General features: G+C 48.6%; 1 protein-coding gene across 1 annotated transcript in view; it reads right to left on the reverse strand.

The window, feature by feature from the left end:
* SCARA5 (scavenger receptor class A, member 5) overlaps positions 1–23494 on the reverse strand; it is a 139688-nt gene that overhangs the window by 105963 nt on the left and 10231 nt on the right. Inside the window, exon 3 of the mRNA XM_011983884.1 lies at positions 7127–7255. Coding sequence (XP_011839274.1) covers positions 7127–7255 — 129 coding nt within the window. The remainder of the gene's footprint in view (positions 1–7126; positions 7256–23494) is intronic.

Below are 23494 nucleotides of genomic sequence, written 5' to 3' on the forward strand. Positions count from 1 at the left end.
GCACACTCCCCCTTGGCTAGGCCACCCCAGGAGTGGTGTCTAATTCTGTTGACGACTCACACTTGGAGCCTGTTGGGAAGATGGCCATTCTGTTGAGGCATTCAGTTTAGTCCTTCCATTAATTGAGTACCTGCTATAAGCAGCACATGATGGTAGACAGTGGGAGGACAGCGGTGAACAAGGTGCAGTGCCCTATTATGAAAGAGCTCTCCTTGACTAGAAGGAGAGCCGGCACAGAAACCAATCATTGCAATACAGCATGGCAAATGTGAAGACCAGGGCACAAAGACACAAAGGTGGAGGAACTGGGTTCGCTTTCCTTGGTGTTTCCAACTCGCTGATGAGCAATCGTGAGGATGAGAACAACACCTTATGATGAATCACTCAAAAAAGAACTAGAAATTGTGTGGGAAAGTCAAGGTGGACAAGGAAGAGGTTTCTGTGACTCTTGTTTTTTGGGAAAAGCACAACACCGTGTCTGTCTGGGAAGTCGGCGGGGAGGTTGTAGGAGACACCCACTGAAGCTAAGCATCTCAGGGCCATGGGTGGGGCCATTGCTGGCTCCATCGCTCCCTCCCCTAAAGAGCTACAATCCTGGAAATGCTGTTCTGTTCCTGTTTCTTGGCTTACTGAGCCCTGTGCTGTCACGGTACCTCAAGGACCTCTCCAACAATGTCTCCAGGCTTCCCTGCGTGTTTATTGGAAACATGTGCATATGGACACGTACTGCACTGAGCCCAGTTCTGTTTATAGACAAAGTTACTGGGTGCTCAGGCTAAACAAGTAGGTCTCTAATCCGTTGCTATTCTGAAAGCAAACTGTCTCTGATTGTGGGAATAATATCATCAAATATTTCTGGAGCACTTTTTTTTTTTTTTTTTAAAGACAGGATCTCGCTGTTACCGAGGCTGGAGTGCAATGATGCAATCATGGCTCACTGCAACCTTGAACTCCTGGGCTCAAGTGATCCTCCTCCCTCAGCCTCCTGAGTAGCTGGGACTACAGGTGTATATCGCTATACCTGGCTCATTTTTTAATTATTTGTAGAGACGAGGTCTCACTATGTTGCCCAAACTCATCTCAAACTTTTAGGCTCAAGCAATCCTCCTGCCTCAGCCTCCCAAGAGCTGCGATTACAGGCATGAGCCACTGTCCCCAGCCTACTGAGTACTTATGTGCTGGGCACTAAGAGAGTTTTAATTTTCACGTATTATTTAATTAAATCCTCACAACAGCCCCATGGAGTAGGCACCACAATCACCCCATTGTATAGATGAAAAAACCAAGTCCCTTGGAGGTTAAATTATTTGCCTCAAAATGATAGAGCCATTCCATAGCACAGCCTGGATTTGAACTCAGAAGTCTGGCCTCAAAGTCCATATCCTGAAGAGAATGTGGCTACTCCCAGAATGCTCGAAAGACACAGAGAACAATAGAAGTATCATTAAGCCCATTGTTTTTCAGACTACAGCTTTTATCCTATTCATGAATTACAAAATAAATGAATGAGTTGTGATCGTTTAAAAAAAAAACAAATAGAGTAGAAAGGCATTACAAATGTAAGTATTATCTCAGCTATGCTTATATGTGTGTACTGGTTGGTAGGTCATGGTAAAAAACGTTTGAGACCACCGATCTTGCCCAATTTGCTCACTTTACAAATGGGTAAACTCCCATTCAGACAGCAAAGTGATGTTTCCAAGGTTACAGAGCATTCACAGATAACCTGTGGCTAAACCCCAGGTGATGCTATCAAGGTTAATTGACTACAAAGAAAACAAAGAAAAAGTAAGAGTGATGATGCTATAATAGTGGTAATACTAGTGCCAGCAGTAACAATAACAATAACTACTACCCCAAATCTCATGTGGAAATCGGATCCCCAATGTTGGAGGTGGGCCTAGTGGGAGGTCTTTGGACCATGGGGGTGGATCCCTCATGAATGTCTTGGCATCCCCCTCATGGTAATGAGTGAGTTTTTGCTCCATTAGTTCATGTGAGAGCTGGTTGCTTAAAGAGGATGGACCTCCCCCTTTCTCTCTCTTGCCACGTGACATAACTACTCCCCATTTGTCTTCTGCCATGACTGGAAGCTTCCTGAGGCCTTACCAGAGACCAAGGAGATGCTGGTACTGTGCTTGTATGGCCTGCAAAACTGTGAGCCAAATAAACCTCTTTTCTTTATAAGTTATCCCATCTTAGGCATTCCTTTGTAGCAATGCAAAACAGACTAATATAGGGAGTACACTGATTTCCCCCATTTTCAAAGAAGGGAGCTTTTGGCCAAGTGCCTCGGCCAATGTCTCGTAGCTGGTGATAGAGAAGCCAGGGTTCAAGCTCAGACAGGCTGGCTCCAAAGTCCCTACTTGTAACCAGCATGAAGTCTACATGGTCCTGCCTGTCTCAATATTCTTCTTAAATGCTGTGATGTCAATGCAGTACATAACATGCTAGATATGTGTTAATATAGTTAATCACACACCTGCCACTTCTACTAGCTAAATGTCCCTGGGTAGCAATTCCATATTCATCTCAAATAAGTACTTGGTAAAACTGAAATACTCATCTTTCTTTTTCTACGAATATTTTCTAGATTCCCTGGTCTCTGTCATTCATTCACATATTAAAAACATCACACATTTGAAGAATGAAATAGAAAAGGCGGAAATTTTGTAAAGATAAAACTGTATATCACACCCTTCCTTGTTCCATAAAGAATTAAGGCAATTCACAAGGATACATTAACTACACTACGATGAAAGTAGATGAGATCCAGGTAAAGAAGATCAAGCAGAGAGACCCCGAATGAAGCCAGGAATAGAGACTAACACAAAAATGCTTTCCTTAAAGTCTCTACACTTGCTGCGGGTGGACCACAATTCTGTCCCCAGGTTTTTGTTTTAATGACCTTCAGATTCACATATCACCATACAAGGGATGACAGCTGACTCTTAAGTTTGTGTTAGTTACCTCCTTGAAAGTAATTTTAAAGACTTTCAGATTCACAGTCTCCATAAGGTGAAAACAAATTCCTCAAGGAACACATAACTCCTTCCATGACTGAGACAGAAAATAATTGGTGCATGCATCCTCTGAGGACAGCATTGTGTAATGCAAGAAATAACATCCTCAACATCATTTTTACAATAAGCACAAGGGATGAAATTTCACAGGGTTGTTTCTGACAAAGTGTCCCAATAAAGGATGATGGCATTGCGCTCCTATTCGCAAGATGCATGATAGAATCAGGAAGCTACAGTGTAGATGGACATGGGCTCTGAGCATATTACTCTTTCCTGCAAAGTCCAGGGACAGACTTGCTTGAAACAAGGTGATCCAAAAAAGGGATACTCCGTTCAAAGCCAGGTGGATAACTCTCCCCAGGCCCAGGCCTTCCCCGACCATTCCAGCCCTCAGGGATTGGGCTCTCCTTTGTATAATTTGGCAACAGCAGAAACTACGTTACATTGCCCTACAGTGGGTGTATGTGTTTATGATTTTAAACCCTCCTGTGGGACTACATCTCATGACATTTTATTCCTAGGGCTTATCCCTTTGCCCTGCACCCACTGAACACTCATGCACAAATTCAATGCTTGTTGAGGATGCTGATGACAATGACCGACTGGTGCTGTTAGAAAATAACTAAATTAAGGTGCAGGAGGAGCCCATATCTCCCCAGGGACTCTCCCTGTAGACCAGTGGTCTTGCTACATTGCTGCGATGCTACAGCCTCACCTCACATTCGAATCCCAGATCTTTTCACTTCCCCTTTCTGCTGTTTCATTTCCACAGTGAGAATTCAGACTTATCTACGTAACTGTCTCAGGAAAGAGAAGAAGAGATCGTTCCTAATGAACACACCCAGTCACCACAGTGACTGCCCAGAAGAGTCATGGATAAGACTGAACTCTCTCCGACTCTTTAATTCCATCGCAAAGGACATCTTGCCTGAAGTGCTGGATTGAGGACCCCCTGGCCACATGACCAGGCAATCTCAATTCTTTAGTTCATAAACTTAAACCTGATTGTATTGTCCAGAAATGAATTGGGAACAGAATGAAAACATAATAGGGAACTGTTAGCCAAGGTAATAATCAAAATATGTTGAAGAGATAGGAAAGCTTAGAGGAACTGGGGGTAGGAGGAGTCTCTTGCCGTCTCCTTGGGAGATGATGAAAGGCTGTGAGCTTAGGGAACAGAACCCAGTGACAGCATGGGATTATCGGAGTAAAGCTCCCAGGAGGACACTGGTCAGGTTGGATGGTGGGCAGAATCCAATTGATAGAATAATTTGGGTGGTGGCTGGATTAACCTTCAAACAGGTAAACTTAGATAATGCATAAATGTGAGGTACATGTTTGCCTTTTACTTTCAATATTTGGGCAAGAAGATGAATTGAGAGAAGTCTTATGTGGGGCTTATAAGACTCATATTTGGTGTAGTTTGATTACAAATTTGTCACACTGGGAAACAGTAAGAGTAAGCATTTGCATGCTGAGATGTTGCCAATCTAGTATTCAGATATGGCGCTGGGTTGCAGTGGATAATTTTGTCATCCAGTTGTAGGAGCTATGAGATTTGCATTGACAAGGAGGTTTTAAGAATGGTTTAAATGGATCTCCTGTGCAAGGTGACCTCTCTGGGCACAGACAGTGAGTTCTACCCAAGAAGGAGAAGCCCTCTCCCATGGCAGGTCACCCAACAGAAGGCCAGGCAAGCTCTTCTTCACACTGGACCATGGATCTCCCCACACCCTTGATCTTGGTATCTCTGAGAAGGAGCATCGCTGAGGTCTTCAATCAGGCAATCTAAAGAAATCTCCCTAAGATCAGATACAGCCTCCTTAAAGAACTTCAGACTTGTCCACCACCTTGCCAAGTCCCCTTCCTATGCCACCCTCACCAAACCTCCCCCAGAGGCCAACATGATTCTCCAGACAAGAATCTGGGGAGGTAACAGCGGCCACACACCCAGGGCCAAGAGATCAGGTATGACACTGTTGCACCAGCTCTGTCCCAATCTACCCCAAATTTTTGTTCAACACAGGCAATGTGGCATCCAGAAACTTCAGGTTCAAAGATAATTATAATGATCAGAAAAATGCTGGAACAATTGAGGTATGGCAACATTTTTATTAGATTGGGAAACCATGTTCCACCCTCCTTTCTGAAGCTTCCAGGACATCATTATAAACCTCATCCAATCTCCAAGCCAGGAGAAAGCCTTTTTTTCATCATACTGGACAGCACTACTTGTTAGCAAACTGTCCTTTATTTTGAATGGAAATTTGTCTCCTAATAACATCCACCCGTTGGTCCTAGTGCTGCCTTCTAGGGTCACATAGAGCATGTCTACCCTTTCCACATGGCAGCCATCCAGACACCAGAAGAGAACCGTCACTCCGCTGCAAGTCTTCTCTTCCCCAAGAGATGATGCCCTTCCAGGACCTCCAGAGGCTGGCCCCAGACGCCCCCACCAATCTGGTCCCTCTCCTCCAGACCCCCATCTGTCACCTAAAAGTTCCTGTTCTGCAGAGCTTTTCTGCATCTGTCACCTAAAAGTCCCTGTTCTGGTTTCCTGTTGGGCTGGAATGCTTCCTAAACATTCCAGAATTTTGTTATGGTCCTGGCAGCCAAACCCACAAAACCAGATCCCAAGCTCTCACCAAGCAGCCTGAGAACATGTTCAAATCCTCCTCTGGCCCACTTGGCCTGTGAGGACCCTGCTGGCCCCTGTCCTCTGGTCCCAGGGATGAATCATGAGGTTCTCTCGTTGTTGCTGTTGGCCGCCCCTCAGGTTGCTCATTGGTGGGACAGACTCCACCCCAATGTCTTTGCCCTGAGTGTGGAAACCTGAAGGCGCAGGCAGCATTGAACACCCCATTACGACACCCAAGTGACTAGTTCCGCTTGACAGAAAGTGAGTCAAGACCGGGGAGGTCCTGGCCATTTGCCTCGAAATTTCCAGCAAAAGGTCAGGTCATCTATCCGTAAGGGCTGGACCTCCAGATTCCTGCCCTGGGCTTCACCCGAGGTCCCCTCCCTCAGTGCTCCAAGTCAGCTTGGCCTGGCCAGCAGCCTCGCTCCCACCATCCCCACCTGCTCCATGCAGCAGCCGCACCTCCCTATATGTGCCTGCTCTGTCACCATCACATTGGGCTACACCCCATCACAGTGCCCGCTGCATTCTGCCTTGAGGCGGGGCTCTAACTGCATGACCCTGTCTTGGTTCCTGGGTTGGAAGCTCCTTGAGAGAAGCCCCTGGGTCCTATTTAGCTGTGCCCCCAATCTTAGCATGGAGCCTGCTGCAAGGCAGGTACTCACGTGAGACATGTCGGGTGGAAATAAACTGATCCCTCAGCCTTACTTATGTCCAGTCCTACCTAACTCCATTGAGAAAGGTGGGAACTGAGCAGCCCTTCCTTTGAAAGGGAGTCAGGAGAAGACCACCACAGCCATCTGCTTCACCATCTGTCTTCATAGGGATGACCTATAGATGATGAGCTGGGGTGCTCACAGACTGGGGCCAACAGGCCCCTGTTCCATCCCTTCCTAAGTCCATGAGCTGTCCTTCTCCCTGGCTGAGAAAATGCTAGCCCTAGCCCATCACCTGCCCATCTTGAAAGATAGAAATTGGTAAGGAGAGCCTGGCTGAATTGGGGCAAGCCTATTCTGCCTACAGTAACTGCAAAGGGCAGCAGGTTTACCAGGAAGGAAAGTGCCTCGCAACTATTTTCATGGCACCCCAGGACCAGAAGCTAAGACAATGCCCAGCCTTCTCAGTGCAAACCATACCCCAGAGGCCCAGGGAGGCCCAGTGTAATGCACAATGTCCCACAATGATGCAGGAAAAGTCAGAAGCCATTCCCAGCAGCTAGGTCTCTACTGCTGGACTCTTCAATTCCACAAGCTTCAATTCCACAATTCTTCAATTCCACAGTAGCCCCTGCCGGCTACTCCCACGCAAAATAAGCAATACTACTGAAGAGCTTCTTCCTTCTTCCTCTGTGGTTTCCATGGTGACAAGGGCAGTGTTTGGGCTCATGACAGTGGGAATGAAGAATGGAAACTCCAGGTCTTCCTTCCTCATCCCAAAGACCGGGACAAAAACAAACTACTCTTACCTGCTAAGATGAAGATGCCCACAAGAATCAGGAAGACCAGCAGGTAGAGCCCCAGGACAGCATGCTTCAGCGCCGACAGGGACCCTAGCTGGGTACAGCAGCTGCTCGCCCGCCGTTTGTGACATGGACCTGGACAATAAGGGTAAGAAAAGGAAGGAAAGAAGACACTTAAAAACCCCATAAGCTCTTTTCTTTTTTGCTCTCATCTCTCCCTGATGTATGCAGATGTTCATGTTGAACTTCTCACATCCCTTTTGCATATCTAGAATGCAACCACCTGATGGGGAGCTTTCCAGGACCATCACATTCAGCCTCTACCTCTCCTCCCACTCTCTGTGTTCATGACCAAGCCAGATCACATGTCCACAGCTCACATGCTCACACAAACCAACTCTTCTTGAGCTAGTTCAAGCAGCAGAAAGACCTTGGATTAGTCTTGGATATGTAGCCTTTACAAAGTGTCATCGTCCCATGGGATCCAGGGAACATGAAGAGAAATTAAAACAGAAGTTGCAAACTCCAAACTTCTACAGTGGCTGGGGAGGTATGGGAAAGAGGGAAATGGGCCCAGCGGGACTATGGGGAGGCCAACAGCACGTGCCTGCTCTGGCAGAGGCTACTATGCAGGGATGAGGGGTGGGTGTGGCCAGATTCAGAATTTTCTACATCTATTTTTAAGTATTGGCAACTAATTCATCAAACACAAAACACTGGGGAGTGTAAACAAAACACATTTGTAAGCCAGCTCTGACCAGCTTGCAACCTTGCATTTAGATTTGCTGGAAAACACAGTAACCTCATCCTGTGACACTCCTCAACTTCTGCTCAAAATGGAATAGGGAAATATCATTGCTGCAGTGGCCTTTTGGGCCATGTAATTCAACCCCTTTGGTGTACAGATAAAGAATGTCAAATGTTAGCGGCAAATCCGGCCCCAGGACCCATGTTGATCTTTTAGCTGAACTTGTCCTTCAAGGCAGCCTTCTCAGACGACCCATGCAGAGGCTTACTGACCTCCACCTGCTCTGTTGACTGAAAGTGGAAAGAAGGGATCCCCCTCCCCAATGTCAGCAGGGCATGTAGGAATCACCAGGGTGGGGTGGGGGTGGGGCATTAAAAAACGCATATCCCTTTAATGCTTGTTCCTTACCCCCTGTGGATGAGACCCCTCTCCAGAAGGACTGTCCCCACTTCAAGAGTGTCACTAACTAAGGCCAGGCGCAGTGGCTTACACCTGTAATCCCAGCACTGTGGGAGGCCAAGGCGGGTGGATCACTTGAGGTCAGGAGTTCAAGACCAGCCTGGCCAATATGGTGAAACCCCATCTCTACTAAAAATACAAAAATTAGCTGTGCATGGTGTAGTGCGCTTGTAATCCCAGCCACTTGGGAGGCTGAGGCAGGGCAATCACTTGAACCTGGGAAGCAGAGGTTGCAGTGACCTGAGATCACACCACTGCACTCCAGCCTGGGCATCACAGTGAGACTGTCAAAGGAAAGGAAAGGAAAACGAAAGGAAAAAGGAAAGGAATGGAAAGGAGAGGAGTGTCACTAACTGGAGTGGGCAGCAAAAGGTTGTTGAGAGGCTAAAATTGATATTTAGAAAACATCTTGAAGGATGGTGCCATGTTTGCAGTTCCTTCGTAGGTTTCCATTTGCAAGAAGGTACCTCAAAGGTTATATATCACCTCCCAGGTATCATTACTACCTCCTTGGCCTCAGGAGTTTTTATGACCACAAGGGAAATGGTGGTGACTATTGGTACCGTAGGATCCACACAGCCCTGGTTCCACAGAGGTATTGTTATATAAGGAACATTTTCCCATCCATTGACTTCGTTTTATTATAAATACTGCTGTTAAACCAGCTAAACAGAGCTATTACACAATATTTCCATAAGACATTGGGTGCAGTGTCAAGCAAGTTGTCAAGCACAAATCCAATGACCATTCTCATTCGTCCTTACATTAGCAAGTTTTGAAGAGTTGAGCTGATTTTCTGCTAAGACAAAATAGAGCACATCTTTCTAACTCACCCTAAACCTTTTCTGGGATTTTCCATCCCTTACCATACACTAGGCTCTACAAAGGGTTTTGCTCCTAAATATGTAGGCTCCTGGTAGCATTTCTTATTTTTTTCCTTCTGGTGAGAGCCACTAGCTGTCTGGTTGCAACTTACCAGAGGAAAGTCTGTTCCTCTCAAAAGTCAGAGTGGGAGGAATAGCATCGAAAAATATTATACAAATACTGGTTTCGTTCTCATGGTGGTAGTTTCAGCTCTCCTGCTTTGAGCCCTGCTTCCTCCTTAGCCTCACAACAGAACAGGAGGAGGAAAAATCACACAGCCATGAAAACAGTTAACTTGAAGTTTGCCTTTGTCATCTGCATATGCGTTGCTGGTTCACTGTAGGAGTGCGTCAACGTGCAATGATGTCACTCTATTTTTTTCCCATAAAAAAGAATAGTTCCCTTGCCCTCTACCTGAGGCTATTTAATAGCAAGCACCTGCTTGTGACAGGTGCCTTAGTCAACCAACATGCAGAACACAGACCTTCCTCTAAGACAGCTTAGTTCTTTCAGCAAGACTTTGTTACTTTGTGCATTAAACCAAGTCTATTTTAAATAGGACATAATGAGGGTTTCAAATAGAGGTTTCCCACGAATTGTTAGACAAGCAGAACATGAATGGTCTGGCAAGACCCTTAGAGAATCTGATTGCAAGGGAAAGACGACAATTTAAGACAAGTCACAAAGGCTGCTCAAAACACATTTATGGACTTTTTTTTTTCCAGGTGGCAGAAGCGTGTTAGCTGGGTAAACTCTTCAAATTATTTAAACTTAGTGGAAGGTTACAAACACTCCAAAATGATCCTAACAGCAAAGCCAGGGCAAAAAGTATGTCTACTTTTTTGTTAAAAAATTTTTTTAAATGCACTATCAAGCCATGACAAGACATGGAGGAATCTTAAATGCATAATTAACTCAGTAAAATAAGCCAACCTAAAGAAGCTACACACTGTATGATTCTAACTATGTGATAGATATTCTGGGAAAACCAAAAGTATGGAGGCAGTAAAAAGAACAGTGGTTGCCAGGGATTGGGAGGGCAGGAGGGATGGGCAGGCAGAGCACAGGGGATTTTCAGGGAAGTGAAACTCCTCTGTATGATACTGTAATGGTAGATGCATGCCATTAGACATTTGGCCAAACCCACAGAATGTTCAACATCAAGAGGGAACGCTAATGTAAACGATGGGCTCTGGGTGATAACGATGTGTCAATATAGGCTCACTGATTATAACAAATGCACCATGCTGGTGGGGACGTTGACAGTGGGGGAGGCTGTGCACGGGGAGGGTGGCAGGCAGGATATATGGGAATGTTCTGTACTTTCCATTTGCCTTTGCTATAAACCTGACACTACTATTAAAAAACACAGTCTATTAAAAACAAAAGTAGAGCTTTTGACTTAAGGATTGTAGGAGTAAAAACTTTAACAGGCATTTATGGAACACCCACTGTGGAAAGCCCCACTCTGGTAGCCAGCCTTCAAAGTAGACCCCACGATCCCAGCATCTTCTGCAATCAACCCCCTTCCACATTGTACCAGGGTTGGTCTGTGTGACCAGTAGAATATGGCAGAAGTAATGGTGTGTCACTTCTGAACTGAGACAAAAGACACACAGCTTCCTTCTGGCTCAGTCTTTCTCTCTTGGAATGTTTGTTTGAGGGGAAGCCAGCTGCCATGTCATGAGCGCCCACAGAGAGGGCTTTGGCTGACAGCCATGTAGGTGAGTGAGCCTCTAAGCAGATCCTCCTACCATGTCAAGCCTTCAGATGACGGCAGCCTGGCCAATATCTTTACCGCAACCGAGGCAGGAGGCAAGATTCGACTTCAGAGGCAGAGCTCAGAAACCAGACCAAACTGAGGACTAGCTAAAAAAGCAATGGGGCAGGAGCAGCTTTTCATAAGACACACCCACCAAAGTGCCATGTTGTTTACCATTGCCATGGCAATACCCAGATGTTACCACCCCTTTCTACGGCAACATGACAACTTAGAAGTTGCCACCATTTTTCTAGAAGTTTCTGCATAAACTGGCCAAAATTTGCCTATAATTAAAAATGGGCATAAATAGGACTGCAGAATTGCCTCTGAGCTGCTGTTCTGGCCACACTGCCTATGGGGTAGCCCTGCTCTGCAGGGAGCAGCACCTCTGCTACTGCCATGCACTGCCCCTTCAATAAAAGTTACTAACACCACTGGCTCACCCTGGAATTCTTTCCTGGGCAAAGCCAAGAACCCTCCAATTTTGGGGCTTGCTCCTCCTGCATCACAACCTCTTGAGAAAGCCTGAGCCAGGGCTACTCTGCTAAATTGCTCCCAGATTCCTCCCAGATTATAGACATATGTGGGTACAAAATTTTTAATCTGAAAAAATTAACAAAATTTTGGCTTTAAAAAAAAAAAAAAAAACCCATCACTTCCCCAGAAACTGCATGAGGAATACATTTGTTTTATGCTGCTCAGTATTGGGGTAATTTGTTACGCGGCAATAGATAACTAATACACTTTTGATAGGTGCTGGGAAATACAAAGATGACACACTGTGGGAGGGAGAGACTTTGTCAGCGTCATTCACTTCCAACTGAGTAGCTCCCAGGCCAGTGCCTGGCACATAGCAGATGCTCAAGATATTTGTTGAGAGATTAAGATGCAGCCACTGCCTTTCAGACGCAGCCACGGGAGGGGAAGACGACGCGTAAAGGGTAACTGCAACACAGGGAAGAATGAGGTCGGCACAGAAGGGAGCGGTGACACAAGCAAAGTGCTGCCTGCACAGGTGGCGATGCATTCGGTGCCACAGGTAGTCACAGAGTCTGCATGGAGGAGGCCGCAATTCACCAGTGCGTGAAAGACAACCCTTTCTAGATGGGCTGAATTCTGTTCTCTTTCTCTTTACTTCATAGTGCAATGTACAACATATATAAATTTGAAAACAGTGACTTGAAGGAGCAAACAGTCTTCCTCTGTGTGAACCATCTACAGGAAGTACCAGACAAAGCTGTTCATGATTAACAGGTTGTCTGCAGACACAGGCACACATAAGACCAGAGCGCTGGAGAAAATGGTCGACAACCACCATGACAACAGGAAGAAGAGAAACTATCCCAAGCTCAAACAGAATCCCGAGAAAGATTTTTCCATTTTGCAGTGGCCTCCAGAAGTGAGGGTGGCATCTGGAGGTCAGGAAGCCAAGAGGTCTGGAGAGGGCAAGGCCAGTGGCTCTGAGCAAATAAATAGAAACAAACAGTGACTTGCCAGAAGAATCCAGAATGCCAGGCTGGGAGACGTTGTTCATCTCAGTGTGGAGCACGTGGCTGCTTGATGATTGCTAGGAGCAGCAGAGATGGTCTCCTCTCTGTAGGCATCCTCCCCTGCATACAGCCTGCACAATCTTGCCATAGCTGAGTGTCCCTGGGCTATTACTTTCTTAACATCACTCGACTTAAATACATTTAAACTTAAATTTCTTTGGAAGGAAACTTCATCACCATAAGTGGAAAATTAGTAGCTTCCTATTATAAATTAAAATAGATACCTGGCTGGGCCCGGTGGCTCATGCCTGTAATTCTAGCACTTTGGGAGGCCGAGGCAGGTGGATGACCTGAGGCCAGGAGTTCGAAACCAGCCTGTCCAACATGGTGAAACTCCATCTCTACTAAAAATACAAAAATTAGCCAGGCATGGTGGCAGGCACCTGTAACCCCAGCTACCCAGGAGGCCAAAGCAGGAGAATCACTGGAACCTGGGAGGCAGAGGCTGCAGTGAGCCAAGATCCTGCCACTATACTCCAGCCTGAGTAACCAAGTGAGACTGTCTCAAAAAAAAGACACCTAACTATTAAAATAACAGATTCATACCTGTGTATCAAAGGCATCTTGAACACCACTATGCTGTATGTTGCCACATCCTAGGAAACACTGACTTTAATGAAAGTAACTAAGTCACAGTTCAGTGACATGTTACAAGAAGTTGATACACACCAAGGAAATTTCATTTATAGAGAAGCAAAACCAAATTTTAGATGTTCAAGTTTTAAAATGGTCCAGGCCAGGCACAGTGGCTCATGACTTAATCCCAGCGCTTCAGGAGGCTGAGGTGGGAGGATTGCTTGAGCTCAGGAATTTAAAACCAGCCTGGGCGGATTAATGAGACTCTCTCTCTACAAATTTTTAATTAGCCAGGGATCGTGGTTTGTGCCTGTATCCCAGCTACTCAAGATACTGAGGTGGGAGGATCACTTGAGCCCAGGAATTCAAGGTTGTAATGAGCTATGATGTCACCACTGCACTCCAGCCTGGGTGGCAGAGCAAGACCCTGACTCCAAAAAGAGAAAAAAGTTCTAGAAGGTAGTATGTTAAGAATTAAGTACCACTGAAAGAACCATGTCAGAACCTTGCACGCATCTTTCACTCCATCCTCATTATCATCCATTACCTCTTTACCTCTCTGGTGATCCCACTAGTCTCTAAGGTTCTTTGAGGCGAGGTGTGTCTCCCCGTCAGCCAGTGAAGAGCAAAGCAAACACATGTAAACAAGAGTTATTTTTGTGGCAAAGACTGTCTCTTACATTTGTCATATGCAAATAATTGATAAATTCTAATTGGCTAGAAAAACACATTTTTGGAGCAAACTTTTGGTCTGAAAAAATAAAAGCTGGGGCCGGGTGCAGGGCTCATGCCTGTAATCCCAGCACTTTGGGAGGTTGAGGTGGGCAGATCACTTGAGGTCAGGAGTTCGAGACCAGCCTGGCCAACATGACGAAACCCCATCTCTACTAAAAATACAAAAATTAGCCAGGCTTGGTGGTGCAGGCCTGTAATCCCAGCTACCCGGGAGGCTGAGGCAGGAAAATCACCTGAACCAAGGAGGCGGAGGTTGCAGTGAGCCAAGATCGCGCCACTGCACTCCAGCCTGGGCGACAGAGTGAGACTCTGTCTCAAATAAATACACTAATTAATTAAAAGTTGGGCTTTCTTTGCATACCCAGGGCCTCTGATTGCTTCTTTGTGCCCATGCAGGTAAACTGTAGAAGGTAATCACCGGAACGGAATTGGTACTTTACTCCTGGCTGAGAGTCGAAATCACACATGGAGCTTCTTAGTCATACCAAGGCCTGAGCCTGCCCCAGATGCTCACTCTCTGATTTAGTGGTGAAATCACAGATCCGTGGCACGGAGGCCGCAGCTCTGCAGCAAGGCATTTGTCATATCAAAAGGGAAGGTGAAGACACATTCTTGGAAAGCAAATGAAAAGTCTTACTAAGAGCTTGACTTTTGGGGAGAAAAAAATTCCTTGATTTCTTTTCAATAGGACACATCGAAAATGGGGTTGTATCAAACGATTGTATTATTCCTAGAGGTAAACATTGTGAAGAGTTCCTCCTAAAACTGGGAGCAAGAATACCCCAAAGAGTTTTTGCTAAAACACTGCATCCTGGGGGTAGGGAGATGTTTGGCAGCGGAGATTAAAGAACAGAGAAGTTTATATAAAAACAACGCAACCTTGGCACGCTGAGCTGAGGATGAGCAGGGAGAGGGTCCCCAGTGTCAGGCTACATTGTGGAGAGAACCTTGAACCTCTAGAGCCCCCTTTCCCTGTATTAAGCAGGTAGCATCTCTCACAGTGCTTTGGGGGAACAGCATGGGTTTGGGGCTCTGTGGAGGTCAATGCAAAGCCTGCCTCTGTCATGCATTAACTGTGAGACCATGAGCAAGTATTCCGGCACTTCCCTTCATCAAAATATCCTTCCCTTGAAAAACTAATATTTCAGTTTCTTAGTCATAATTTTAGAGCATTTTGGAGTTATCCAAATTTATTTCTCCTCTCCCATTTTAAAAGAAACTCACACATTGGATCTGATCAAAATGAGTGTTTATTTCCAAAGAAACTGGCTCTAAACATAAAAAAAAAAACAGAGGGCAATGATTCCATTGTTACCTACTTGAGTTTTAACAGCAGCAAACAGTTTCTTCTTGTCTTTGGTCCCACAGCTCATAAACAGCAGGTGGAGATAGGGTTTTATTGCTGGGAGGAACCTCAGAGCTCAGCTCATCCAAGGAGCTTCGTGAAACCCACCCAAGTCTGACTTCACGATGGTTACTCATCACTCACATTGCTCACTGTAACAGGCAGCCACAAATAACCTCTGTCTTTGAAGCTGCCACCACTCTCTGGCTTTCATGGGGACTCCATAAGACAGGGAAGGAAAGTATGAAGCAGGGGCACTGCCACCGAGAGCCACGCCCCCGAGTCCTGCCCGAAGTCACAGCGGACCCAGGGAGACAAGTGTCCCTGGAGCCTGGGAGGGTCCTCAACAACCGTGATGTTGTGAAGTCTATATCATCCTAGTCATCACCCTGAATCCTGGCCCCAAAAAAAAAAAAAAAAAAAAAAAAATCTTCTAAAGCTCTTGGGATTTCCAGAGTCATAAGAGTGATTTTTGTATATTCATGAGCTGAGTGGGTCTGGGGACCCCCTAGATCGCCTCAGGATGGGGACTGGCCCCTGGAACGACCAAGGCAGGATGAGAGAGTTGGGACCTTCAGCCTTACCCCCCAACCTCCAGGAAAAGAGAGGCTGAAGGTTGAGTTGATTATCTATAGCCAATGTTTAATCAATCATGCCTACATAATGAAGCTTCCATAAAAACCCAAAAGGGCTGGGTTTGGAGAGCTGGACGTGCAGAGGTTCCTGGAGGGCAGAACAGCTGGGGAAGGCATGGAAGGTCTGCACCCCTCCTCCCAGACCCACCCTGCGCACCTCTTCCCTCTGTTGTTCATCTACACATCCTTTGTAATATCCTTTTCAATAAACCTGTAAATGTGAGTAAAGTGTTTCCCCGAGTTCCAGGAACCACTCTAGCAAATTAATCAAACCCAAGGTGGGGGTCCTGGGAACGCTGATTTATAGCCAGTCAATCAAAGGAAGTGGGTGCAGGGTGGGAGCAGTCTTGTGGGACTGGGCCTTCAACCTGTGGATCGCAGGCTACCACCAGGTGCATCATATCAGGATTGAATTGAACCAGAGGACACCCAGCTGGCGTCCGTAGGAGAACCCACTTCAGAATTGGCTGTTGATGGAGAGAAATCCTCATCCATTTTGGTAACCTGAAGTGAAGCATTCTGTGTTGAGTAAGAGAACAGAAAAAACCATTTTGGCTTGTTTTTTTCCTCTCCAGAACAATCAACTAGGGTAGAGTGAACACCAGTGACCTCTGCCCTGCTGCATACCAGGCCTGAGTCCTCAGGGCAGACGGCCCAGCGAGGGCACCCGGGGTAGGAGCCTGGTCGTCCGCAGAGTCAGATGCTCCCAAGCCTTCTAAGTACGGGAGAGCAGGGGAAGGAGAGACAGCCAGGGCTAATTCCATGCAGATTTCACAATGGTCTGGGACAGTTTCTCTTAGTACTTTCAGAGATCTGTCCGTCTTGTCACTTTCACATAATGTTTGTTATTTTTCCTCCACCCCTATCCATGTCCCAAGTTACTCCGCATAAAAATTCTTGAGAACAATCAAGGGTGTGTGTGCTTGTTTTCGGGAAGGGATGCTGGTGTGTGTCTTCTGCAGCAGGGGCTGAGGGGTAGAGAGAGGAAGCTGGGGGAGGGGAGGGCAGGGTGGCCAAGGTGAGCTGGTACACCACTGCGGCCATGTGGGAGAGAGCCTGAGAGCCCCCCAGGAAGAACAAGGGGTTCCTGGGGCTGGCGGAAGGTGCCACTATTCACGCCCCAAATGCACAGCACACAGATTAGAAGGAAAGCGGCATCAATGCACTGAGACTCAAGCAAGCAGCAGGCTCAGGGTTCTGCCTAATTTCAGGCCAAAAGACCCTCCCCTTATAGAGTGGCCCCAGCTCCTTGTTCAGAAGATTGCCAGTTCCCCTCCTGGCGCTTTTGTCAATGACAGTAAGTCACTTAAGATGTCTGCAAGTTGGAAGCCAGGTCTCAGCTAGTTCCATTTTTAAATCACTCCTCTTTCTGGAATGCTAATGCAACCTTCCGCCCACCTCCTGGTCCACTTTGGTTTGATGAACTGGTTTCTCCTCTGGGCAGAAACAAGTAAGTTGAATACACCTGTCTCACTCTCCCAGTGCCTACCGCCATTCAGTTGGAAGGGTGTCTGGCTTGGGAGACAGAAATGCTGAGAGCCTCCCCTGCCACTTGTAGGGGACTGAGTCATCCATGTCCCTGAAGCCTCCAGCTCTGCTACCTATGCACGAAAAGCACAACAGGCCATGGCAGAGGAGGGAGCTCAGCAGATCCGGGCAAAGAGGATGGGTATGAGGTGCCCTAGGACTTTGGGTGCTCCTCAAAAAACTCCTCCCCACAAAACCTCACAGCCTCACCAGCAGTTTCTGCCCTGAGGCCACCCAGTAGGATCACTTGAGCCCTCAGTCCTGGCTTAGCAAGCCCCCCTGCCTTAGTCCAGGCTGCCACAGCAAAGTACCACAGCCAGGGCAGCTCATAAACACAAAGGTACTGCTCACAGTTCTGGAGGCTGGAAGTCCATGATCAAGGCACCGGCAGTCCTGGTGTCTACACAGCCGCCCCACCCCTCACGGTATCCTCCCACGGCGGCAAGAGAGCGAGGGAGCCGCTGGGGTCCCTTTTATAAGGGCACTTATCCCACCCACGTGGGCTCCACCCCCATGACCTAATCACCTCTCAGAGGCCCCACCTCCTAATCCCATCACTTTGGGGGTTAGGATTTCAACATAGGAATTTGGAGGGGACACAAACATTCAGTCCATTGCACCTACAGAAAACCAGGACTCCCGAGGCCCCCCATCACCCACTGTTAACCCTAAACAGCTGTGTTTATCCTCCTTTCATGCCATCTCCCTCCCTGACTCCTGAAACCTTCCTGCATCGGCCCCTGGACTCCCAGTCGGTCAGTCGTGAAACCTCTCATTCCCTCAGTCTCTGCTGTAGGCGTTTCTTCTACTTTCTTGTTCTAAATGAGACCTGCTTTCTGCCTGCCTGACCTTTCCCATAAGGACTTTTCTTTTCCCATTCTCCTCATACACCAGTCATATGCCAGGGCGGTAGATGTTTCTCTTTGCTTCCTTCTAGAACTTTCCCTCTCCCTCCTCCCTAAAAACCCCCAGCACTTGTGTTCACTGTTATAAGACTTGACAGCGCACCTCACCGTTAAGAGCCACCTGCTCCTCCCCTCCCGGGGTCCCTGTTGCTGCCCTGGCTCTCCTGATGCCCAGGTATCACAGGTATCACTCCTTGTGGCCTCCTTACCTAATTTCAGCCTCCCCAGCCTGGGCCATTCGCTTCGCACACTGGAAACATGGCTGGCCCAAGCAGGGATGGACTCTGACTGTAAAAGACGCACTGGATTTTGAAGACTCAGCACGAGAGAAAAAAATACATAAATACCTCAATAAACTTTATAGCAATTACACGTCAAAATGATAATATATTGGATATGCTGGATTCACTAAAGTGCACTACTGTATTTCAGTTAGTTTCTTGTGTTTTCCTTTTTTTTTTTTAGGAGAGACAAAGTTTCACCATGTTGGCCAGGTTGGTCTCGAACTCCTGACCTCAGGTGATCCGCCCACCTCAGCTTCCCAAAGTGCTGGGATTACAGGTGTGAGCCACCGCGCCTGGCCAGATTCTTGTATCTTTTCACCTTTTAAGCTGGCTGCTAAGAACTTTAAAATTGCATGTGTGGCTCACCTTTCGTTTCTAGTGGATTCTGCTGCTCTAGAAAGGCTTTTCACCAATCACTGAAATCTAAATCCCACATTCAAATGTCCCACTTTATAAACGCTATGGCTCATCTTATTTATTTATTTATTTATTTACTTATTTATTTTGAGACAGGCTCTCACTCTGTCACCCAGGCTGGAGTGCAGTGGTGTGATCACAGCTCACTGCAGCCTCGACCGCCTGGGCTCAAGAGATCCTCTGGCCTCAGCCTCCCAAGTAGCTAGGGCTACAGGCACGCACCACCACATCTGGCTAATTTTTAAAATTTTTTGTAGGTTGGGGGATCTCTCTGTGTTGCTCAGAGCTGGTCTTGAACTCCTGGCCTCCAGCAATCCTCCCATATCAGCCTCCCAAAGCACTGGGATTACCGACTTAGCTACGGTGCCTGCCCTCATCTTCTTAGTGCAGTCCCTCAGGTCTCTGACTCTGGGGTGCCCCAGCCTCCCACACACCATGCATCCCACTGCCTTTCCACCCTCTCACACCCTCCTATCCTTGCTGGCCCTCTTATCCTACTCCACTCCAGGATCCACGTTATCAGGTCACACAATTCCACTCCTCGCTCTTGTCTTGCTTCCTCATACTTGCACAGGGAAACTCCAACCCTGGTCAGGTCTGACTCCACCCACACAGCCGAGCACAGATGGAAAAATCAAACAAACAAAAAAAACCCACACCCCTAAGCCAATGGGGCTGATTTAAACTCAGAGCCTAAAGACCCAGGGGCGCTGGCTGTCCCTGGGCTCCTGCCTTTCCCTCATCCCATCATCTCTCTCTCCCTCTCCCAGACGTGACTTCCCACTCGCTCCTCCTCTTCTCTCTAGGTTTCCTATTTGACAGAGAAAACAGAAGTACTGCTTAGAGCCCCATGGGCAGGCCCAGGAGCAGAAGCAGACACACTGAACGGACACAAGGGTACTCACACTAGGACCTCACATCTTTGGGGTGTGCTCTATGTACCCGTTTGGAAGGACTCAATGTGGAATAACTCACATAGCCCTTACAAAAGCGTATGAGACAGGGGCTATGGGTTTCCCATTTCTTAGAGGAGGGGAAGCTGAGGATAAGAGCTTGTTCAGGTTTTCCCAGCCAGCACTCAGCAGAGATGGGGTCTGAGCCCAGCCTGTTCAGCTGCAGAGCCTGTCTTTTTTTTTTTTTTTTTTGAGATGGAGTCACACTCTGTCGCCCAGGCTGGAGTGCAATGGCGTGATCTTGGCTCACTGCAACCTCTGCCTCCCGGGTTCAAGAAATTCTCCTACCTCAGCCTCCCAAGTAGCTGGGATTACAGGCGCACACGGCCATGCCACGCCTGGCTAATTTTTCTGTGTTTTAGTAGAGACGGGGTTCCACCATGTTGCCCAGGCTGGTCTCAAACTCCTGAGCTCAGGCAATCCACCCGCCTTAGCCACCCAAAGTGCTAGGATTACAGGCGTGAGCCACCATGCCTGGCCCCAGAGCCTGTCTTTTTAAGCACCGCACAAAGCCATCCCCACAACAGAGAAGGACTTTAGACTTCAGCACTTTAGACTCAGACATCAGAGCCGAGTGAGGCTGTGTGCGGGTCTGCACCAATAACGTGTCCACACCCTGAATTTCCTTCCCACTGAGTCACCTTTAGGTAACCTTGTACTTGAGCTAGCCTTGTGCTGGTCTGCAGTGGGAGGGAGGAGAGACGGGAGGACAGACCAGCTAGAGCAATGGTAAATTACAGAAGTCATGGGGCCCCATCTCATGCCCCTTTGTGCCCCTTGCTGCACACAGCACCTGCAGAGTCCCTGAATATATTTTGCTGCAAGATGAAGATGAAGAAGCGAATGAATGAGCAAGCAAGGAAGCAGAGGCCAGGAGCTATGAGAGCAAGGTCTGTGGGCAGGAGAACTGGGGGATGCCACGAGGAAAACTGCCCTGGCCACTCATCATCCCCTCTATTCCAGGGATCACCAGAAGTCCACCTGCCCACCCAGGGCTCTGTCCTCACTGCAGGTCTCCTTCAAGCCCATCCACTCCAGACTGTACCAGGCTAGTGGGACAGGCCGGTGGCACCCCCCTCAGACCCTCCTCACTGCCCCCATCCCTGGAGTAATGCCATGTAGGAGATGGCGTGGCCCGGGGCTGGGGCTTTGGCTGAAGACGGGGAGGGGAGGCTCCAGTCCATGCCCATCTGCGTGGGAAGGAGCCCCGGTGCCTCTGTGCCCCTCCTTCCCTCTTCCTGACGCCTCCTGGAAACAGCAGCCTCCACCTGAGACAAGGAAACACATCCCTTGGCTCTTCTGGTAGCAAACTTCAGGGGGCCCCAGGGAGCAAAGTGCCTTCAATCAGGATGACGAAGGGACAGACACACATACGCCATAGAACCAGGAGCCCTTGGGACCCAGTATTTCTTATAGATTCTAATATTTGAGAAATAGGACTAAAGGAACTTGCTCAATTTCCTGGAGTATCTAGGCCTCATGAGAATCCCACTAGTAACCAGAACGCTGCTTTCTTCAGCAGAAGGCCAGGATCAGCCCGAAAACACTCTGCAGGCCAGGGTCCCTGAGAAGGGGCATGGGTGTTTCCTGGGAGGCCCGGGGTGGCAGCAGCTCCTTCCACCTCCTCATCTCTCCCTCTCTTTCTTCCCCACCTCCGCAAGCTTTGCAGGGGACTCCCAAAGACCAAGGAGGGAAATAAACGTGGATGGAGGGGCTACTGCGTGCAAGGCGCTTTACCCGGGTTATATCATGTCATCCTCCCACAATGCCTGTGGGGTTTGTAACCTTATTCTCACTTTGCAGACAAGGACACTCAAGATTAGCGGGTCGGGGCCCTGGCAGAAACAGAAGGCTCCCTCAGATTAGGACACATCACAGGGTTTCATAAAAGGAATGTCTCAAAGGTGTGGCCAGGATGTGACCCGCACAAGGACAGAGCAGCATTCGTGGGCTGTAACCACCGTTGGGCCCAAAGGGTCAGGGATGGGAGCAGTTGCCAGACCTGGAACGGGAAAGCCCAGGTAGACAAGGCAGCTTTCAAGGAGCTATGGTCTTTGGTGGAGAGACAGGAGCAGCCCTGGATGACTCCATAGGGCAGAAGCTGGAGGAGTAAGTGCTCTAGCTTCCCTGTCTCCCCTCACCCACCTCCTGCCGGGGCTCCCCAGTGAGTTAGAGCAAAGAACAGTGCACTGCACATGGGGATGGCAGGACAAACAGAACCCGCTGTACTGGGTCTGAGTTCACATGTGCAAGGACAACACAACTAGTGTGTGCACTATGGGTTCACACCCAGCCCTGACACACTGCAATGTAGGTCACCAAGCCACACCCATCTTATAGAGGGACAGCCCACTGGGCAAGAGAGACCTGGAGCATGCCTGGCCACTGGCTCCCCCGGGGACCACAGACCTGTCTAACAGAGCCGTGCTCTCTGCTCTGCATGGCCTGTAGCTCTGAACTGGGTTCATAGCCCCCTCTCCTGCACCAGAGCCTGATGCTGCAACCTGTAAAGAGCGGTGACTCTTCCAGAGGCCCCAGCCAGCCCCTCCCAGGAAATCCATTCCCATCTTTGGGCAGCAGCCCAGCAGCCCTCAGCTGAGCCAAGTGAACCAGGGAGATCTGACGGATGAGAAGGTAGATGAGGAGGATAATTTCATTTTATGGGGGAGGAACACAGGAATTGGGAGGCCGGGCCTTGGGGCAGCGAGTGGCCCGGCTGCAGGACTCGGCAGCCGCCAGGAGCATGTGTAACTCATTACCCCCAGGTCCCATCTGCGGACACGGATGACGCCATGAGTGGAGGGGGCTGGGGCCGCGGGGGCGAGTGGGACTGCAGTATTTTTCTGACACTAACACCTCTCTCTGGCCCTCGGAAAGTGCTGTGGAGGAACCAGGCCCAGCCAGTCCCCACCCACTCCCAGCTCAGCCTCCTCCTCCACCTCCTGGCGCCAGACTGGAGAGGCCCCGGCTGCATATCAGGGAAACCAAGGCGGGAAAGAGGAAGGCGGGAGGGGAGGGAGAAGGGAGGCCAGACCACCGGTGTCTGGGGGTTCTGTTGAGAGGGTGGTGCGAGTGAGCATCCATCAGAGGCCGCCAGAGGCAGCTTGGCTCAGGAACCTTCCAGGTCCTATTTGGGCTTGGCCCTTCCAAGCAGTTCCAGCCCCTCTGGAGGACCCTCGGCTATTGCCCAGGATCCACGAGGTGAGGAGGACGGGGCCTTCCATCAACAGTGGGCCCCGAGGAGGACAGCAATGACCAAGACTAAAGGGAGGCGGTAGATTCCAGAGGTGACCCCACCCAGGCATGCAGAGAGGGGAGGCCCCAAAGGCATCAGAGAACAAGGGGTGCCTGGGGCACCTTGAAGGATGCAGGGACAGGACGAGCTGGAGGAGCTGGGCAAGGTGGCTGCTCAGGGAGGGGATAGAGGAACCAAGGCACCCAACAGTCCCTCCTCTTCCCATATCACCTGGCAAATGAAGAAAGGGAAGGGATAAAGGCAGGGAGGGTGAAGAGAGATGAGGGGCGAGAAGGAAAGAGTGAAAACAGTGGGTCCTGTGCAGAAATGGAACAGCGCCTGCAGGAGCTGCTCTGCTTGGGGAGGGTCCCTTCCTCTG

Source organism: Mandrillus leucophaeus, unplaced genomic scaffold (assembly GCF_000951045.1).
Source record: "Mandrillus leucophaeus isolate KB7577 unplaced genomic scaffold, Mleu.le_1.0 Scaffold256, whole genome shotgun sequence".
Lineage (NCBI taxonomy): Eukaryota > Metazoa > Chordata > Mammalia > Primates > Cercopithecidae > Mandrillus > Mandrillus leucophaeus.